The sequence below is a fragment of the Carassius carassius genome, chromosome 45 (genome assembly GCF_963082965.1).
Source record: "Carassius carassius chromosome 45, fCarCar2.1, whole genome shotgun sequence".
NCBI lineage: Eukaryota > Metazoa > Chordata > Actinopteri > Cypriniformes > Cyprinidae > Carassius > Carassius carassius.
The window spans coordinates 10,742,216-10,757,614 of record NC_081799.1 but is presented as its reverse complement, the minus strand read 5'-3'; the positions used below and the strand labels follow the sequence as shown (position 1 = coordinate 10,757,614).

Below are 15,399 nucleotides of genomic sequence, written 5' to 3'. Positions count from 1 at the left end.
GCTTTTCCGTGAACTGGACTGTAATTTCCAGCTGATTAGAGCACAGTGGCGCACTCAGAAGCAGCAGGTAGAAGGAAAGAGATGGAGGGAGGGTAACGAAGGGAGAGAAAAAGTGGCAGACTGGAGAAAAAGTAAAAGAGGATGGGAGGGGGTGGGAGAATAAAAGCAGAAAAGCAAGGTAGAGAGAGTCATTCGGAAAAAGCACTAGAAAAAAGAGGATCAGAGAGACAGAGAGAGGGCAAAAGGCTGAGGGTACGTTAGAAAGTGTGCACACCGGATCAAACAGGAGGTGTTCTGTGAAATCTCAGGAAGAGCAACATGCCCATTTCCCCTCCCCACTACCCCTCGGCTGGAGATCAGACAGAAACGAAACCTGCCACAGATCCACGAGACCAGTCATCCCACTGGTTCCCTGATGCAAGAACACTGCAAACCCACCCTTACATGTGTCTTAAAATGAAGGACGGGCAAGTTTTGCATACTAAGGTGGTCACGGCAAAGCGCCTGTAGCGTGCAGTTTACCTTTTTTGTGCTCTTTCATCTTTCCTTTTCTGACTTCCCTTTGGTCTCTACCAGACTGTGTGCTGTGATTAAGGCTGTAAACCTAGATGGTTTCAAGCTTTTGTTGTACAGAGAAAACACCAAAGTGTAGTCCAAAGCCCATACACAATACCAATCACAGTAAATGGCAAAACACACATACCTTTAAGACATTTATGAATGCCGTAAGCTACTCAAAGCTTTGAAGGGCAGTTATAAACAAGCTACAGTCATTCACAGCCAATTAATGTGTATGCTGGACAAAGCCTTGCTACAATCGCAGTATCTGTGTCTGTGTATGTTGGACTTTGCAAAAACCAAATTCAGTGCTTTGAAACTATTTTCACCGAGAGTATATTTACAAAAGAAATGGCAAGTAACACATTGAATAAAATTTTGAGATGGAAAGAATGTTTTTTTCTTGTAGAACGTGTTCCAGTAATCTTTATTAACTATGTGTAACAGTGTAATTGATATTTTGAAAAGATGAATTTAATAAAATTTAATCAAATTAATAAAACTTGTGAAGTGCATGTAAATACGCTTACTGATTGTATTAAGGATAAGGTGTATGGTAAGCAACTGAAATATGGCACCTATAGTGAATAAATAGTTTCAGGTTTTTTATACATTTTTCCACAATGTAGCATACTAATTATTACCTGAACTGTTGTTTGCATAGGAGCATTTTAAAATTACTTCAAATGTGGCACGCCAAATCAGAAATACTGTAACTGTTTTATAAACACTACTTCTTTGATAGAGTGTAATAATTATGTTTTTTTCCCTGCCTACATATACATAGCTTTGGCTCCGTCAGCCATTTTGGACAAAACTGTTATGCTGCTTTAATTAAATACTATGAGAATATTTTAAAATATTTTGTACTTATCAATCATGCATGACTAGGTACATTTAGGAAAGTAGGGTTTTGATTCCATTTTTATCTTTACTCACATCTAAATGCATGCTTTCATTTCCAGTTCACCTAAACCAACTTCAAGGCTACACCTGCCTAGATAGAGCCACAAGAATATCACAAACAAACTTTTCTACACTCCAAACACCTCATCTTTCAAACGCCATCTGTAGCACACATCTTTATTGTACAAACACGTGTGCTCACACTATTACTTTGCAAATGCATTGACAGAAGCGTCATCTAACACACATGCTCCTTTTCCTACGCACACACTATCACTTACACATGCAATTATATTCCAAGTTCACCACACATTTTCTCCCACACATTCTAGTCCTCTCTCTCCCTCTCTCACACACACTCACACAAACAGGACTGTAGGACTCTAATGTGTTTGTTCCAGAGGGGCGAGTTGATCTATTCCGCTTGGTGAGATATAAAGCCTCTTTCCTCCTCCAGTAAACGCCCTCTTTTACACTATTCCAGACCTCTTTTGATGTATTGACCATGTCAACCCCTGCTTATTGGAAGTTTTTGAAGCATACATACGTCTGTGCGGTGGTGGGGTCAGTGTGGTGTTTTCGTGTGAAGAGAACTGTCAGTTATGTTGTGCCAGTGGAGCCTCACAGAGCTCTTTTTAATGAGTGCATTAAAGCTGCATGGATGTTCATGGCCAGTGGAGGTACGTCCCATGGGCCCCACCGTCTGCCTCAGGGCTGCCATCTGTAGATCTCTTGCACGTTTAAGGGTCTCCACTACTTTTCTCATCATTTTCTCTGTCTCTGGAAGATGAAGTAGTTTGGGACTGTAGTCAGAATCGAAAGTGGAGAGAAAGGTAACATTGCAGGCAGAGAGTGCAGATCAGAGGTTCTTAATGTTTTGTGGTCCGCAACACATTCTTAGGATAATAAATGCTTGTGACTATTGGAATTCCAAAATGGGAATCATGAATAATTTAGTGATTGCTATTGCTCTTAAGTATTTTGGTTCCATAGATGATATATATTTAAAGAAAAACAATTTGATTGCCAAATGATGAGCTTATTTCAGAAATAAGCTCATCATTTGGCAATCAAATTGTTTTTCTTTAAATATATATCATAAAGATTTTTCATTTTTTAGAGGTGAGTAATGCAATTAATTAATAAACCTGTGTCACCATTACTGTATGTTCTGTTTGTTACTGTCACAGTGTCTGGGTTGTGTTCCCTGGGTTTCCACTAGGTGTCCTCAGTTCCCACGGTGTTTATCATATTATCACTTCCTGTCTCCTTATTTGGTCACCTTCCTCCTTGTTTAGTTAATTGATTGTTCCCCACCTGTCTCCTGTTTCCCCATTATCCTTTCCCGCTCGGTGGCTGGGGAAGAAGCGTTAATTGACATACCGCTGGATCTCAAGGTGACGGAGCCCTTCTGTCACGTACGTTGATACAAGGAACACAGGAGAGATCCAAATGCAGGTACGAGGTTTATTGAGGGGCAATCCAAAAGGGGTAAACAGTCCAGGCAGGGTCAAAACCAGAATATCCAATAAACAAAACAAGAACACATGGGAAGAGCAGACTCTGGGAAGTATCAAGCATACAACAAGGACTCCGTGACAAAGGCTCAGACAGACCAGGTATAAATACACAAAAGGATAATGGGGAAACAGGAGACAGGTGGGGAACAATCAATTAACTAAACAAGGAGGAAGGTGACCAAATAAGGAGACAGGAAGTGATAATATGATAAACACCGTGGGAACTGAGGACACCTAGTGGAAACCCAGGGAACACAACCCAGACACTGTGACAGTTTCATATCACCTTCCCGCTTCTTGTTTCCTGCCACTCATCAGTCACCATGAACATTCATTAATCAGCATGCCTGTTCACTCTTTAGTTCTTTATCATTGTGTATTTAAGTTCCTCTGTGTTCACTCCTCTTTTGTCTGGTATTATTTGTGCTATGCACACTGTTTTGCAGTTGGTTTACTAGTTGTATTAGAGCCTTGCATTTTAGCCTGGGCACGATGGGCCACAACTTTTTTACACCTTTCGGGCAGGGCTATGGGCCAATTTTTACGCCATAGTTTAGACACGGACCGGGTCTCGGGTCTGTTTTAGGCTTTTCCTTATTTTTATACTTTAGACACCCATCAATTAGTGATGAAAAAATTGCTGCACTACCACGAAAGTCGAGAGTGCCTCAATGGTGTTTATTGTCCCGCCAGCAGCAGCACGAATGGTGCGTGCCGTCAGCGCAGCTGAACAGTTCTGCATTCAAATGCATGCAATAGGCTTAAGCTTGCCACAAAGTATTGACAAAAGTGCCAATCCTGACTCACCAGTTCCTCATTAGACGCACCTTTAGAGAGAAATGTATCTTTATGGATTATAATTATGATTTTAATGAAATAGTGTAATGATAAAACCTTTCATATTCATCCGGAAGAAGGAGGCGGGAACCGGCGGACAATCAAAATAACATTTTAAGAAAGCAAAATAAACACAAAACAGCGCACCAGCCCCTCACGGACGACTGGTGTGCGCAAATAAAAACCAAAACACAACTAAAAGCCCAGGCCTGGTCCTCTCTCGTCCTTCACTGTCGTCGCTCCAGTTTTATATCCTTCCATCTCCTCCGTGGGCCTCGAGACCGGCGGGTCGAACAGGTGTAGCTCATCTCCAATCCCTCCACCGGCCTCGCTCCCATGTCCCTCGGCCCCGCCCCACTCGTCACAAATAGTTTTTTTTTGTTTTTGATTTATTTCGTTAAGTAGTAATTTAAAGCTTTCTAAACATATTTATCATATTTGTGAGGCAGGTATTCGCTGAGTTTTGGTTCATTTTTGTGAAGCGCTCCTGTTGCTTTTTTATAAAAGCACAACATATTGTTGATATTTTGAGTGCATACAAATAAAAGTATACCCTTCACAGTTATGAATGATGTATTACACTTACCTTTATGAACAAAAATAACGGCGTATCCACTGGAAAAAAAAAATTGAAGTGATCACACTGGCGCCTCCATGTCCTGCAAAGCGCACTTTAGCGTCCACTCTCCGCACAAACTATTGGATATAGGGATGCACCGAAAATTCGGCCACCGAAAATTTTCGGCCGAAAATTGCATTTTCGGTTTTCGGCCGATATACTTTTATCACCAAAACAATACGGCCGAAATGTTGTGATGACGCAAACAGAAACCGCGACCTGCACGTGCACCTGTATAGCGCAGACCACGAGCTCCCCGCGACATTCACTTCACACCAGTGAAAACATTCTCTCTCTTCTTATTCCTTTATTCGCAACACTAAAGCGTCTCCTAACAAAGAGATTAAGACAGACCACGAAGTGAAAACAAAGAAAAGTAGAGTCCGTTAGCACACATCTCACTGAGATCTTTTCGGATCCTCTGCACTTCATTGCGAATGTGCTTGATCCGCGTTATAAAGACCATTACTTGGATGCGGAAATAAGGCAGAGCGCACGAGAAATGATCCAGGCCGCGCTGGATGCGGAGAACCCGCTTGAAAACGGAGAAGCTCCAAGCGCAGGAGACTGAGAGAAAATAAGACTCGTCTCTGCACCAGATGAGGGGCATGCACCCTCGGTGTCTGATGTGTTCAGTGGAATTCTGCAAGAAAGTGTCTCAAATAATAATAATAATACGTTGGCTATTTTGTTCTTAGGCTACTATATATGTGACATATATATATATATATATATATATATATATATATATATATATATATATATACACACACACACACACACACACACACAAATACATAATATCAGATTGTAGCCATTTTTCTGCTAGATTTTCTGCTAGATTTCTGCTTTAATTTGATAAAAATGTTTATTTATGCCCTGGCCCTATTAAAATACACTCTCTCAAATATTTCTCAAATGTCAGGCAGATGACAAGCTCAACTGCTCAATAGCTGGATGGTTATCTGTCTCAAGTCCCCATCCCCAGAAGTGATAACAGTCTTGCCTACTGGAGAAGTAATGCACTTTCTAGTCCTACAGAGAAAAATTTCAAATGCACTTCACCTAAATGCACTTTGTTTTTATCAGAGAACAGTTAATTTTAAAACCTTTCTGCAGGCCATTAGACCTGTACATTATTATTTAATATACACATGAGTGGGATACATTTTTAGTTTGAATTGTATTTTAATACTGTGCATTGTTGCAATGTGCTTAATAAATATTTGCATAATTTGTAATTATGTATTTTTATGTTTTTTTTTAAATAATTTATGTAATTGTAATTATCTTTGAAACTTTAATATTAATTTACGCAATTGCAATGTCTTAATTTTAGTAAAGTTAGTTCACGGTCATAGCAATAAATGCAATGGTACTAATAATTGGCATAATTTCTTTCGGTGTTTCGGTTTCGGTTTCGGTTTTCGGCCTTGGCTTTCTCTTTTTCGGTTTTCGGTTTCGGCCAAGAATTTTCATTTCGGTGCATCCCTAATTGGATATATCGCACATTTATCAAGGTTTCACTGTTTTATATCTATATATTTTATTTTAGGCAAGTCGTGATGATTTGAGAAGGCTAAATTGATCAAATATAGGCTCACTGTCTGCTGCTGGCGGCTTGGTCGTTACTATAAAAAACTAAAAACTTTTTTAAAGAACAAAAAATTCTCCAAATGTTTTTCTAAATGAACATAAAAATATTAAATGAAATATAATCACTTTGTCATTACTTTCAAAACTGAACTATTTTAATAGCTCAAACAATAGAATAAGCTGTTTTGGGAGAAGGAGGGAAAAAAGACAGGGTCGGGTAGGGCACCGGCCGGTAATTCTGATAAGCTTTCGGACACGGGCTGGGCAGGGGCCTAAAAAGGAGGTCTGTGAGGGCTCTAAGTTGGATTGCCTTTTGTTTTCCTTTAATAAACCGTGATATTTTTTTATATGTTTTTATAAACGTCTTCATCATCTTTGGAACTAGACATTACATCCTGAAGGCGCATTGGGGAAAATGGCACATTTGTTTGGTTTTATTCCAATACATTTTATTTTACTCACAGCACTTTGCTAAGCATTAGTGTTTCACTATGCACATGGGCAACGATGTGTAATGTTAATTCTGTGCTAATTTGATATATTATTTAATGTTTTTTAAAATGTTAGAAATGTCTGTAGAAAATGAGAATTGATCAAATATGAAAAACATATGAAACAGCAGAGAAAATAGACTTGCGTCCAGGTTTTAGCTAATTATTAATTTTAGCATGTGTATGGCTTCAAACCACAACCTCTCCCGTAATCTGTGATTGTTTCAGAGCAGCCCAAGTCTTTTTCTGTCTTAAGGGTTTTTAAAAGTGTGGGATGAGCCTCCACAGTGTGTCGCCAGAGCATGTCAAAGGCTTGCGGAGTGGTAAGAAAAAAAACGAATAAATTAATTAATGTTTAACCCTTTCAATCAATACTTTACAGAAGAAATAATATTTTATAAAATATACATAAAAAAACTTATAGAAGTTTGCAAACAGATCAATTTAAACCAGCAAACTTACAGAAAACAAAGTCATAAGCAAATGCATTTAAGTAGTCAGTTCAAAACAGTGCCAATGCTTTGAAAACCCGGCCGATAACATATGAGACACTGGAAAGAATAGACTCACATCCAGGTTTCAATAAATTATTAATTATAGCATGCATATGGCTTCAAACCAAAACTTCCACCATATTCTGATTGTTTTAGAGCAGCCAAAGCTGGCTCAAAACACCCAACCGCTGTATGAGCATATGATACGCAAACTATCTCTCAGTTAGATAAAGCAAACCAGTGTCACACTAGTAAATTTTTGATGGGTGACTTTTGAAATCAAGGTGAAGACGACTATAGTGACTTAACAGGAGTCATACATTAGCCATGCGATAGTCCGTTATTATTGATGCACACACTCTTGGCGCACTGATCACAACAGCATCGTGTTACACCATAAATAACACTGCAAATGTGCATGCCTCCATTTGGTCCTCAATTCCCAAAAGTCTTAGCAATGTCATAGAATGAAGTCATTTTGTTATTTTACGGATTTTATAGATTATAATAAACTATAAAAATTCTGCTAAAAAATGTATGATGAATAAAAAGGCGACAACCCTATCTCCATATCCAGCAACCCAAGGTGGGTTTGTGACTGAGAGGTTGAAAACCTCTAGTGCGAATGCCCAAGTGTGAGGAACGTGGTCCACAGAGTAGAATGGATCCTGAGAAAGAATGCATGTGGTTGGCGGATTACAGGGAGTGTGTGTTAATGTAGCTCTCTGTGTGGCTCTGTTGGAATGAGGTCACTGGGTCTCGGCCCTAATTAATTAATTAGGGAACAGTGGAATGGAAAATGGATAGCAATCAGCGGCTCACTAATTTCAGACCTGCCAATCAATAAGCCTTAGTGCTGAATTTTCCTTCAGGGGCCTTGGTGGGTCTCATTTAGTGTTGAATGTAGGATACTGAATGTGAGCATGCCTGTATGTGTATATGTACATAAATATTCAAGACATGTATATCTAGGGATTGCAGCCCAAGGGACATAAATGCAGTGAAAAATGAATTGCACTTTCACCCTTTTGCCACCAAACTTCCAGCACGTATGTGGGCATGCAGACATTCAAAGGCACCTAGCACACGTCAGTCAGCATTTGAAGCCATTTCAATTCAAATGACTTGAAGGAATCAAACCAGAAGAATCTGACCCACAGTAGCCACTGAAGAAATCCCAGTATGCAATGCATAACAACAGCACTGAGCATAGCAACAACTGCCTCTCACATAGCAACCACACCACAGTGCATAGCAACCACTGGCAGCTCTTTGTGTATTCCCTGTTAGTTGCTTACATTTGACGCTAGGTGAACTGCAGTGTCTCTGTGACTCACCCGGTAGAAATGAACTCGAGCATATCAAAACAAATTTTGATTTGCTGTTCTTTAGCATCATTTACTCATCATTAAAGACTGCTTTTTTGTGTGCCTTCCTCTCACAGATATTCGCTCACTGCCTGATGTTGCCATGACGGGAAACTGCAGTCAGGAGTGCAGCGAGTTGGGTCACTCAGATGCGTGTTGGATGCCCGGTCAGCCTTCGCCCGTCCGCAAGACCCGCAACCCCCCTAAACTGTCCACGTTTGTGCCTTATCAGGAGAGGGGGAGCCTGGGACGCCTGGCCAATGGGAGCGTGAGGCTGGGAGGAGAGGAGAATAGGCCACGCCTCCCACCTTCCCGTAGTGCCTACTCCAGCAGTGACCACACCCCAAGTGACCACGTCCCACTGGAGGAGGTGCCTCTGAGTGTGACATCAGAGTTCCCGCCTACCAGCCCCCGCTCCAATCACGCCTCGAAAAGAGAGATATACCTGTGAGATAACCACACCCACCATCTTTGATTGACGCATATCAGAAATTACAGAGACAGGGTTGCGAAAAGAGAACATCGAATTTGCAACAGGATATCAATCAGATAGTGGAAAAACACGCTATTGTCATAATGTCAGAGTAGATTAATTTTATTTATTTATTTATACATGCATTCATCTATTTATTATCATCACTTTTACTGTTCTTTTCAACTGTTTGTACTGTTTTTGCATACCATCAAAAACAACCAACGCATACTTTTATGTGACTTACCAACGTTTAGCTTCGCTAGCCTACAGAATGTTCATTGCTTCTTCTACTAGATTACCAAGTGCTGAAGTGGGCAGGAGAAACTGCTGTAAAAGGGTCTTGAGCCACATCCAGAGTGTCTAACACTCTTAACTTGATCCTGTCCTCAGAGGAGAGCAGTCTTTATACATGTAAAACGCTGTAAATACATTTTTATGGTGTACATATGAATATTACTATCAGGCTCAAGTTGAAAAATAGTGACAAGTTACATCTAAATCAGCCTGAACACCTGAAGTGTGTGTTGGTACCACTGCTTTCGAGGGTCTGAACATTCATAATGGCCATATGGGAACGTGAATAGATGATCTGGAGTGAAGGGAAAAACGTCCTAATGGTGCTCCATGACCCTTGTTGTGCCCGTCTAGGACCCAGATCCTCACCTGCTGTACTGTATATCCATATGCACACTGCAGCACGGTGTATAGTTTTGTGTTTGGTGAGGGTGGGCAGTGGGTTTAACAGCGATTAACTCACTATGACAGACCATAACATATGCCGGTCTGTGCATTCGTGTGTCAGGGGACCTACTGTCACGAAAGTAACACAAGTGGCTTCTGGCACATTAACACGTTATTCAACAGATGAGAATGTGCGTGCATACTTTTGTGTCGTGGCAGAACTTGTGTTTTTTGGCACTGTGAATATCTCCTGAACTCCCACGATATAGTGCAAACGCTGCCTGGCACTCGCAAAGACGCCTACGGCTCACACAGCACAGCCTCAGTGAGGAGGAGACCACCTGCCTCCCCTCAAATTATCAGTAGAGTTTTGTTAACTCAACGGTGTGTTAAGTCCACAAACACACCTAGTCTCCATCAAATGGGTCCATTTTTCGCCACACTCATATTCACTGTCCTGTTTTCTTTGTTTACATAGTTTTTACAATTTGAAATGAAATCGTTGTGTCACTCTATTTAGACTTTGTTTGAAGAACAAATGTATTAATGCCTTAAAACAGTTGTATATAACAATCACAATGGACAAATTAGACTGATAATCCTGTCTTGTCTTTCGCATGTCAATTGTGCATGTTTTTTTTCCACAGTCGAAAAATGACAAATGTTAGAAATGATCACATCACCATTCGCCATTTGCCTATTTTCAGCAACTTTTTTTTTTACGTAAATGTTCTGTCCTCCATTGATTGGGTATTTCTTCAGGTTAGTTTTTTTTTTCTTTGACACTGTGCTGACTATCTAACCTGCTCTAAAGCTGTGTCTCCCTCCAAGTTTCAGAGAATCTCTAGGGGACCATTTTGACAATGACTATCTAGTGTGCTCAAGAACCATATATCTGATGGACATTATCATTACTATTGCATCGCCTCAATATCTCTACTTTTTCAACACATACTGCAGCACAGTACCTGCCCAGATCCCGGTGCTTTGTCTGCAGGGGGGTTGACGATGGGCATTTCCTTAATTAGGGTGAGTAATGGGAAGTTATTACAACGAATTAGGGAAGTCGTGGCCTAATGGTTAGAGAGTCGGACTCCCAATCGAAAGGTTGTGAGTTCGAGTCCCGGGCCGGCAGGAATTGTGGGTGGGGGGAGTGCATGTACAGTTCTCTCTCCACCTTCAATACCACGACTTAGGTGCCCTTGAGCAAGGCATCGAACCCCCAACTGCTCCCCGGGCGCTGCAGCATAAATGGCTGCCCACTGCTCCGGGTGTGTGCTCACAGTGTGTGTGTGTGTTCACTGCTCTGTGTGTGTGCATTTCGGATGGGTTAAATGCAGAGCACTAATTCTGAGTATGGGTCACCATACTTGGCTGAATGTCACTTCACTTTATGAGTGTGGTGCAGTTGGCATATGCGAACACTCCAGCCCCCAAAGGAATCACAGAAAAAGATCCTGGTCCAAATGCTTCAATTGTTTAGCGAGTCACAATTTTCACAGCACTTACCTCATCATGACTGCCTTCAGCACCTCTTGCCGAATAATTAAGGCTGAAACGTATGGAAATTACTGGACGTAGCCATGATTAAATAAGGCGAATGATTATCCCGCCCTAAGGAAAGAAAGCACATTATGCTGTTTTCAAAGCCATTTAGTGACTCTGATAGGGAAAAAAAAAATCCAGCGAGAGTCATGATCCAGCGTAATTAGCCCAGCTCACTTTTCCTTCTTCGTACTGCAGCCGCGCTCTTCCCAGGCGAACGCTGACCTGGACTTAACACGGCTAAAAGATAGAGATGACCACAAAACTCCACCACCACTTAAAGGCTTTCATCTACTCAAACTCTGAGTGAAGCAGGTTCTGACCTTCCTCCACTCTGTTGCCGGCCTGAGTCAGATAGTCTGAATTGCAGGTTTTGACTCCTCTGGCTTCATCTCGGCTGTTTTATTCCTAGTAATTCTAAGGTTAGACTCCTAGAGTCCTTCGGCCCAAAATGCCGGAGGACGGACGGAGGAGTGTCCACTTCTCGTGGTTGTTTTTTAAACTGGTGTTTAGATGTGTGCTCTTTCACTGTTAGATGTCTGGATGTGATGAGACAACCGTAACGAACGAGGGAGTCTTTTCTTCGTCCTTAGAGCGAGACTTTTCTACATAGACTAATGAAAAATGGTGTTTGTGGTAAACATCTCTTAAAAAGTGTTCTGTACATAGCTCTCCACATTCCCTGTGCGTGGTGTCAAGCAGGCGACGAGTTGAGCATGAATTCCAAAGATAATTGGTAAAAACCGTTTACTGTTCTTGTTGAAATGTTAGTGCCGGTTCAGAAACCTTTTCTTGAGAGCTAAAGCGACGTTCACTGCACAAAACTCATCTTCACCGTTCACCCCAAACTGAAGACAGCTGCCTTGAAAGTATGTCTTTTGCAGGAGAGTTCAAAACTTGTTATCCTTAATTGTTAGTTATATTTATATAGGACTAAAAATGCTTGTGATGATCTGTTTTTGTACAGTTTTATGTACATGCAAGTGAAGCTTTTTAAATCTTACAACAAAAGCCGATGGCATATAAAAATCGTAAAGTGTTTATTGAGATGTGCACATCTTGCCTTGGATGGATTGATCTTTTTTGCAGAGTCAGTGTGAATGTGGCCGTTGTATGCCTGCACCGTAGTCATTCACTGGCTCCTGTCACCGAGGGCTTTATCAGATTTTATGTTTATTGTGAACAGTGGATTGTCTGATCCGACTTGTTTGTTTGATTCCCATGTGTTTTGTTTTGTTCCGTTTCCGCATGTTGAAAACAAACCACTTGTAATAAGTCCTTGCAAAGTTTGTAAAAAAATGAGTGAAGAAAATAAAAACAAAGAAATATGTTTGCTTATTGAGTCTTTGTTTAAGAATGAATCTAGAGACTGTGATCTCTCCATAAACCATTTTCATTAATAAAGCAAATTGATCTGACAAAGATATAAGACTCATCTCTCTTTCTCTCCCATTCTGGGTCTCTTTGCCTATTTAAACAGAGAAACAGGAAAAGGTTACAGTTTCGCCAGACTGACAGGAACTTAATAGAACAGAATAGCGAATGTGAGATCTTGTAATGTGAAGCTCTCACTTCACAAAAGCTGTCCATCAATATTAATGATCAAAAAACACAAGACCTCGAATTTTCTCAGTCTCGTAAACCTAATTCTCTTCTCTACAAGGAGTTAAACCGTTACACCCAAGACCTCCCAGTACTCGACAGCACAATAAAGAAGAAGCCATAAAGATGATAACGCTGAGATGAAAGACAATAAATCAATCCGGCTTTCATTTGGTGCGCTGTCTTTATAGATATGCCACAACGTAATTTGCGCACCTCTGAAATGATAGCTTTCACAGATAAAAATAAATGGATGTGAGCCAGCGAACAAACGCTGTGAAAAGTGAGCGCCATAAACAAGTTAAAAAGAATATCAAAGGTACAAGATGGAAAGTGAGGTAAATACAAGTATGTGAGTAACCAGGCGAATGTGAGAAATGCACGTTACGCTGTCAAGCGCATGTATAGTAGTTTAGAAGGCCAAACTGCCCTCTAATGGTCATCAGGGGAACTACTACTCCCCAAAAAGGCAAAGGATTAGCGTTTAATACCTGATACTCAACAGTCAGGATTAATGAATCAGATAGCCTTCCTTTCTGCTGGTGTTCTTCAGTTTCTTGTTGACATCACCTACAGCGTACGTGTTCCCGGGGATGTCGGATGAAACGAGTGAAGCTGCATGAATAATAATTGAGATCAAGATGATAGTAGTTTCTGGACCACATAGAAGTACATTTCGCAGACAGGGATGCTCATAGCAGCTTATTTAACCGAGGCTGCGATGGGAGGACCCACTGAGTTTTTTTTCATTAATCTCCTTCTAATGGATAGGTTTTCACTTCGCCTCGCACTCTGCAGGCTGAGCTTTAAAAAGAGCCGTTTCGCTGGTGTTTTGTTTTGTTTTTTGCGTGCGGCTGGGGCATTTGTTTCTTGTTGCGGAGGGAGCCTCTGCAGAGAGGGTCTTTCTTCAAGATGAAACTACCCCCTCGGCTACTGCCTACTGTTGATGTGCTGTTGCCATAGAAACCTGGCCCCTCTCTCTTTCTGTTCCTCCCTCACCCACGCTCCTTCTCGCTCGCTTCGTTAAGCGCAGTGCTGCTGGCAATTAGAAGCAAAGCCAGCGGCGGGGACGGCTGCCTCTCAAATGTACTCTCCAATTAAACACTGTCAAATAATGGCGTATCTCAAAACCGCCACCTCTTGCCATCCCCTCCTATCACACGACACATTTGTGCCTCTAAAGGAAGGATAGTTAAAACTGCACCTAAACAAACAGAAGAAGAGATCGATGCATGCACAAATTCCACCCTTTTCCAGCAGCATCCATAATGATGCTAAAGGCGGCATGCTTTTCCTGTAGTCACAAGGCATTAAAAACTTGATTATTCTTTTATTCAGCGGAAAATGCATGTAGCTGCAAGCCCTAAAAAGGTTTTATCCACAGTATTGATTGCACATTTTTCAGGAAAGTGAGGTGTTTCACAGATCGTGGGCACTTAAGACTCATAGAAAAGTGCTGGACTAAAGCCCTCTCATATTCAGCCATTTGTACCGCTGTCCTACATATCGACTCTCATACACTATAGACGTAATTGGTGCATTAAAATCAATGGTGCGATTTAAACAGCATCATCATTAAAAAGGTTTATGTGCAAAGTCAATAAGCACAGCAGTGATGGTTCGGAACCCCCGGAACATGCAACATCACACATGAAAAACTAGTTTTGCATCATATTGTACGTGCTAGGGATGGGATGGTATGAAAATTTAATATCACGATTATAGTGACTAAAATGATCACGATTATCAATATTATCACGGTTTTGTTGAAACAAGATGAAAGTGTTCAAAAATAGTTGATGCTCACACTGAAAACATTTCAGCAAGTTTTATATTTAATAATCAACAAACAACTAATAAAAAAAGCAACTCTATGCACTTAATTTAAAGAAAGATTAAATTCTGTGGCATTTCCTTCCTTACAATTAAAAGTGTAGAAGCATAGAAAAGCATAGAAAAGTCACTGACTTTCACCATTCCTTCTCAAAAAAAAAAAACAAAAAAACATTGTGCGCTGCGCTTGCATCAGACTGTTGCTGGCTGGACATGATTTAATAGCGAGTTATTAAAACCGCGATAATCAAACACGGTTTTAATGATAATTCATTTTTAAACGATATTACTAACCTTCAGCACATTTTATCACGGTTATCAATAAAACCGGTTATTGTCCCATCCCTAGTACGTGCAATCATGTCAATTTTTGTTCATTGCAGCTAGGTGCTGTATACGCTCCTCCACTGCCCAATAGTGTCAATAAAACGTCTCTTTGTCTCATTTAACACCCGATTACATCCCTCCTGAACTCAATCTTGCAATCATCTATGATCCCGAAACAGCCTAGAGTCATCCATCAGCCCTGACAAACACAGTGGCCATACGCCACACATCACGGTAGAGCCTCCTCACCCGTTCATTTGCCCTAAACACCTCCTCTTTCCACAGTCGCTTAGGTCTCAGGAGGCTCCTCCTGTATGTTCAAGTGGAAAATCACTTTTTGAATAACTACTTGTCCCTTTCACATTCGTTCACTACCTCGTCTATGGCATTCTGCTTGATAAAAATGGTCGATAGCTCATGTCTGGCAGAAAGAGAGAGAGTTGTAGTGTACTATAAGAGTCACATTTGTGGAGTAGTCCAACAGGACGTACTATTAAAAGTCATATTTTATTGACCCGTGCTGTGTGTGTTTGTCGGGTTGTTAAAAC

The 15,399-nt window shown here is 40.8% G+C and overlaps 1 protein-coding gene across 1 annotated transcript in view; it reads left to right on the top strand.

Moving 5' to 3' along the window:
* Positions 1-10,577, top strand: part of LOC132127306 (protocadherin-1-like) — a 90,623-nt gene extending 80,046 nt beyond the window's left edge. Inside the window, exon 5 of the mRNA XM_059539103.1 lies at positions 8,466-10,577. Within this exon, the coding sequence (XP_059395086.1) occupies positions 8,466-8,839 (374 nt within the window). The 3' untranslated portion in view covers positions 8,840-10,577. The remainder of the gene's footprint in view (positions 1-8,465) is intronic.
* The last annotated feature ends 4,822 nt before the right edge of the window (positions 10,578-15,399 follow it).